Below are 6466 nucleotides of genomic sequence, written 5' to 3'. Positions count from 1 at the left end.
TAGATTTTGTGTCAGAAATTTACTTTTGATACTTAAGTACAAAAAATATCACATACTTTAGGACTTTTACTCAAGTAATATTTTTAGAGAAAACTTTAACTTTTACCAAAGTATTTTTATTAGGCCTGTGTATTGGCAAGAATTTGGTGATACGATACATATCATGACAGAGGGGTCACGATACGATATATCCCGATATATTGCGATACTATAAGCAAGGCGATATATTGTGGTTTTTTTTGTCCAAAAATTCTATTAAATAAAAACCTCTTACAGGGGAAAAAATGAAAAACCAAAATTCATCGTCTCAGAAAATTCTAATATTAGATAGACAAACTTTTGATACATTTAGCTGTGTTCTACTTTGTATGTATTTTATTTTATTTGTTTCTTATTTCATCCATGTTTTCAATTATTAGACTAAATTTGCCAACAAATAGTTTGAAAATATATTTTTTGCAGCTTTTAGTTTTTAATATTAATTTACAATATGGTCACCCAACACTTAACAATGGCCTCTACCTCAAGAGGTAGAGGAGCCAAATGTCTGGCTCACTGCTGCCAACTAGTGGTCAGAGGCTGAACTACAACATAAAAATGAACGGCTGGCAGGAAAGTTGACATTTTAAACCTTAATTAAAAATCGATACAGGGATTTAGAATATCGATACAGTATCGGGAAATGAAATATCACGATATTTCAGTGTATCGATATTTTCTTACACCCCTAATTTTTATGATAAGATACTTGTACTTGTACTCAAGTATTACTTTGAGGTACTTTGTTCAACTCTGCCCAAAATGAAAATCATTATTATTTAGTATTTTTATTTAATTCTGTTTTATAAATTATGTTTTATTTGAACATATTCTGGTGATAAAAGCAGCAGACATTATAAGATTTATTCTTCTTCTGCTACCTTTCATTTTATTTTGATTTGTGTGTTTTCTTAGTTTTTTATTTTATATAGTTGTCTTTTAATGAAATTAACAATTTTTTTTTAATTGAAAAAATCTATCTGAGGGCTGCGGCCAAATGTAAGAATATAATTCATGAAATACAAATACTTCTTAAGTACAGTCCTTTTATTTGAATGATTCTGTCCTGCTGGAGTGTGACATGATTTGTTTGTGTACAAACTAATACACTATCAGAGTTTTATATATTTATACTTCTCATTCAACCACAGTTAAATTCACTCTATCTAGGAGGCTCAGTTTATATGGATAGTTTTTATTTTTTACAACAACAAGCTGCAATGAAAACAAGCAGAAATGAAATAAAAGTAACAACTTTATACTTCTTGTCTTTTTAAAAATGTAAGAAGTAAAAAGTAGGCTGAAAATAAATTACTCAAAGTACAGATAAATTCTACTTCAGTAGAGCAACAAAGTATTTGTACTGAGTTCAGTAACTGTGCTGTGTCCCTCCCTCCTGTCAGGAAGCAGGAAGTGTGTTGGCAGACACTTCGGCCACAGCTCTGTGGTGTGTGAGTGTAACTCCACCTACTGTGACAGCATCGGGTCGGTACCTCTGCCCCCGCTGGGTCAGTACTCCTCCTACCTGAGCAGCATGGAGGGCAGCAGGCTGGAGGCCCGCCAGGGTCAGATCCAGGTCCGGACCAACGGCTCTGCACCAGGTGAGCATCAGAGGTTAGTGGTGCTTCTGGAGGCGTCCGGGTCCTGACGAGTCTGTGTCAGGCCTCAGGTTGACCATGGACCCCGTCCAGAAGTACCAGAGGCTCCGGGGCTTCGGAGGAGCCATGACGGACGCAGCAGCCATCAACATCCTGAGCCTGTCTGCTGGAGCTCAGGAGCAGCTGCTGCAGCAGTACTTCTCCAGTGAAGGTCAGCAGCTCCACACTCACTCAGAAAACCTCTTCTACAGTTTCAGACTAACATCAGACACCATCTGCTCAGTTTGTGTCAGGATGGCCTCTGGGCGGCCATTTGTAAAGTTACAGTCAAAACAATTACCACCAATATTTAGTTTTATTTAAACTTTTATAAGGGAGAAAACAGGTTTATTTTAGGGATGCACTGATATGTAAATTTCAGCCGATATCTAATATATATTTATTGCTGTTATGGCTGATTATACAAATATAAACACAAACACACTTTAGTCTTTTATTGATACAGTAAATAAACAAGCAGACCTCTGACATGATGACATGACTCTGTACTTCAGTTATTCCTGCTGCAGCATCAACATCATCATGATCAAACAGATGTGCCTCAACCAACCAGCTCCCAAAACACAAAGATACAAAGTAGGAAATCAGTATCAGACATTAGTATCGGCCCAGTTTTACATATCGGCCCGATACCGATATTCTAAAAAATTACCAATATCAGCCGATACCGATATTAATGCTGATATATTGTTCATCCCTAGTCAGATTTTCACTGTTATTCATACATTTATAAATGTCATAGTTCCAAATTAAATATTTAGTTTGTAAGTAAAATATTTAGTTTATAAACTGACATTTATAAATGTATGAATCATATGGTGAAAAACTGACTTTGAAAAATATACCCTTTTTTTGTTTGTTTTTCTTATAAAAGGCTAAATAAAACAAAATATTGGTGGTAATTTTTAAATTTTTGACTGTGTAACTTTACAAATGGCACCACGTAACTACCACATTCATCTCTTTAATCTGGTGAACATGTTTAGGTGGATCACTTTTTTTTAAAACTGTTGAGGGATATAAACTTGGGGAGAAAATTAAATTATTGTATTAAAAAGGTTAAATCTACTTTTGGGCTGGTTTAGCCGTTTATACAAATATTCATCATATGGCTTTTAGTTTCTGTAACTTTTATACTTTTCCATATATTTCACCTTATTTACAAAAACTAAAATACACTGAAGTTTTTTATCTTTTTTGTCTCGTGCTGCTTTAGTTGTCTTGTGTTGTTCTTCTCTTCAAGCTAGTGTTTTGGTACATTTAGGTTTTAGCTCGCGTTTTTGTACAATTAGTTTTTAACTAGCATTTTGTTTTACTATTATTGTTTCCTACTTTTAGCTACCATTTTGCTACTACTAGCGTCTCCCCGTTTTTGCTAGCATTTTGCTACTATCAGTATTTTTACTATCTGTTAAACAGTGTTTTGTTCCTTTCAAACGCTTTTGCTACATTTAGCTTTTTGCTAGTGTTTTGCTGCAGTTCAGTCAGCTACAGTTAACTAACATTTTGCTGCTATTAGCATTTCCAACTATTAGCTAGCATTTTGCTACTATCATCTAGAATACTTACAACTATTAGTGTTTCGTTCCTTTCAGTAGCATTTGCTACATTTAGCTTTTTGCTGGTGTTTTGATACATTAAAGTTTTAGCTCGCATTTTCGTACAATTAGCCTTCAACTAGCATTTTGTTTTACTATTATTGTTTCCTCCTTTTAGCTAACATTTTGCTACTATCAGTATTTTTACTATCTGTTAGACAGTGTTTTGTTCCTTTAGCTAGCATTTGCTACATCTAGGTATCATCTAGTTTTTTTTTGTACATTTAACTTACATTTTGCTACTATTAGTATTTGTACTGTTAGCTATGATTTTTCTACTGTTAGCATTTATTGCTTTTAGCTGGCATTTTGCATCTTTTGGCATTTTAAGCTATTGCTCTGGTTTTTCTTTAGCTTTAATTTCTTTTGGACAAGAAAAGTAATAATTTGAGTTTACTCTCTTTACATTAGGGAGATAGTTTTACCGTGCATTTTGAAAAAGCTGCATGTTGGTGCAGCTACCGTCTGAGAGGTGCAGCTGGAGGAACTTGAGGGACCTTCTTGTCCCTGCAGAGCTCTAATGGGACATGTCTGACTCTGGTTCTGTTTGGACTCTGTGTGGGTCAACAGGGATCGGTTACAGCGTGGTGCGCGTCCCCATGGCCAGCTGCGACTTCTCCACGCGCCTCTACACCTACGCAGACACACCTGGCGACTACAACCTGGTCAACTTCACTTTGGCCCCGGAGGACGTGGACATGAAGGTCTCTCCTTGTCCTTGAAGACAGGAACACTCGTGTCTCGTCGTGTCTCATCACATCTGTCCCTCTTGTCTCAGATTCCTCTCCTGAAGCGAGCCCAGGCCATGTCTCCTCAGCCCCTGCACCTGCTGGCCAGCGCTTGGAGCGCCCCCGCCTGGATGAAGACAAACGGTGCGCTCGTAGGAAAAGGCTCTCTGAAGGGTCAGCCGGGGGGCAAGGAGCACAAAGCCTGGGCTCAGTACTACATCAGGTGATTAATGAGACGTTTTACCTTCAAGTCATATCAGACGGTGCTGAGATTAATGCTCTGAATGTCCTTTAAATCCCCTCTCAGGTTTCTGGAGGAATATGCTAAATATAACCTCACCTTCTGGGCGCTGACGACAGGAAATGAGCCCTCTGCTGGACTAATAACGAACTACAGGTCTCCTCTGATTCATACGACCCAGACATGGGCAGTCCTGGTCCTGGAGGGCCGCAGTCCTGCATGTGTTACCTGTTTCTCTGCTCCAACACACCTGATGTGAAGGAATAGATGATTATCAGGCTTCTGCAGTACGGAGGACCAACACTGACATCATTAGAAATAAAAAAGGAGAACTTTATCTCCTATTTTATATTTTAATTTACTTTCATATTTATTTTTCCAGGTTAGTTCCAAGAAATTAGTCTATATATTTGAACACATAATTTAAATTTTACTGTTTTTTTAAATATATATTAATTGTGTTTCCTTTTACTTGTACATGCATTTGTGTCTTAAATGTTTATACTTGATTATTTTAATATTTTGTTCCCAACAAGTCTTTTTATTTCTATGTGCTGCAGCTTGTGCCTCAGTTTATCTAAAAGTTTAAAGTTTAGTTTAAAACAAAGGCAAGGAGGAAAACATCACCTGTGCATTTATTTTAACTAAACTTTAAATAAACTGCAGCAACACAAACGTAACACAAAGAAATAAAAAGACTTGTTGGACAAAATTATGAGAATAATTCAATTTAAGCGTTCAAGATACACAAATATGTACAAGTAAAAGGAAAAAAACTATGTAAAATACATATTAAAAACATTAAAATTTAAATTACGTTTTAAAATATATAATTTATTTGAACTAAGCTGGAAAAATAAATATAAAGGTCATTTAAATGATAAAACATGAGGTAAAGTTCTCCTTTTTAGTTTATTTGGTGCATTTTAAATGTGTTTATTTAAAAGTTAATTTATCTATTTCTGCTTTTATTTCTAATTATGTCAGTGTCGGTCCTCCGTACTGCCGAACATGAAGAGGTGGTTCAGTGACTGGATCAGGTGTGTTGGAGCAGGAAACATGTAAAACATGTAAAACATGTAAAACATGGAGGTCTGCGGCCCTCCAGGACCACCCTTGCACTAATTAAAGCCTTTTTTAGCTTTGAAATGCTGAAAGAGACACTTTGTTCCCATGCAGCTTCCAGGCTCTGGGTTTCACCCCTGAGGAGCAGAGGGACTGGGTGGCTCTGGATTTGGGTCCTGCCGTGCGCTCCTCATCCTTCCCACAAACACACATCCTCATCCTGGACGACAACCGCCTGCTGCTGCCTTACTGGGCCACAGTGGTGAGTCCAAGGACGCCACGAACCTGAGTTCACCTCTGGCTGCTCGGATGAAGATAAAAGATCAAGAATAAACCAGATTAGGAGGAAAAAGATAAATCAGTTTTATTGTGCAGATCTAAATATTTTTAAGACGTTTCATCAATGAAACCTAAATCTGTCGTTTATTTATTTACATAAGTGTCAGTCTGTGTGATAATCCTTAAATCATTCAGTGTTTTTATAATAGTTCTTATATCGTAGCATTAAACTGGGTGTGGCCTGGATTAACTGCATTTAGTTCAGGTTAGATCTGTTTAAGGATGATAAATCAATATAAGTTATATTTAACTACATAACAGTGGTGGGCACAGTTCCCCTAAAGCACTAAAGCACTAATAGGGGAAATAATTTACTGATTAGTGCTTTAGGGCTTTTGCTAATTTCTTAATTTATTAGTGGATTAGCACTTGCTAAATTTATAAGCATTAATTGAGTTTTTTTTTAGATATTATTGATCAACATTATTATCAACAGCTAAGAGTGAAAGCTGTCAGACATGTTGGTCATATGTGTGTCATTTATCCACTAGATCAGTGGTTTTCAAACTGTTTTGCTTCCGACCAACAAAATAACAGCTGCAGACACTCCTGACCCCAGATATTACTTGTTTATGTAGCAAATTTAGCTAATAACTCTGTTAAACATACTATTTTTTACTCATTAATGATTATTTTAAAAAGTTGCAGTAATCATGATAAAAGTATTCTATTAGCATTTTTATTTATTTATTTGTTTATTTATTTATTTAGCATTTAAATTGATGTCTGGAAGTCATCTGGAGACCCTCACTTAATGTTTTGTGACCCACAAAGAATGAACCACGACACTAGATAAAA

The 6466-nt window shown here is 36.1% G+C and overlaps 1 protein-coding gene across 1 annotated transcript in view; it reads left to right on the top strand.

Annotated features, from left to right (window-relative positions):
* Positions 1-6466, top strand: part of gba1 (glucosylceramidase beta 1) — a gene marked incomplete in the record, with an annotated part of 17908 nt that overhangs the window by 4843 nt on the left and 6599 nt on the right. Inside the window, 6 exon segments of the mRNA XM_014027476.1 lie at positions 1443-1640; positions 1702-1848; positions 3866-3999; positions 4074-4246; positions 4331-4420; positions 5444-5591. Of these exon segments, the coding sequence (XP_013882930.1) occupies positions 1443-1640; positions 1702-1848; positions 3866-3999; positions 4074-4246; positions 4331-4420; positions 5444-5591 (890 nt within the window).

This window comes from Austrofundulus limnaeus, unplaced genomic scaffold, assembly GCF_001266775.1.
Source record: "Austrofundulus limnaeus strain Quisiro unplaced genomic scaffold, Austrofundulus_limnaeus-1.0 Scaffold651, whole genome shotgun sequence".
NCBI classification, from domain to species: Eukaryota; Metazoa; Chordata; class Actinopteri; order Cyprinodontiformes; family Rivulidae; genus Austrofundulus; species Austrofundulus limnaeus.
Note: the sequence above shows the minus strand (reverse complement) of the source record. Positions and strands in the feature narration are given on the sequence as shown.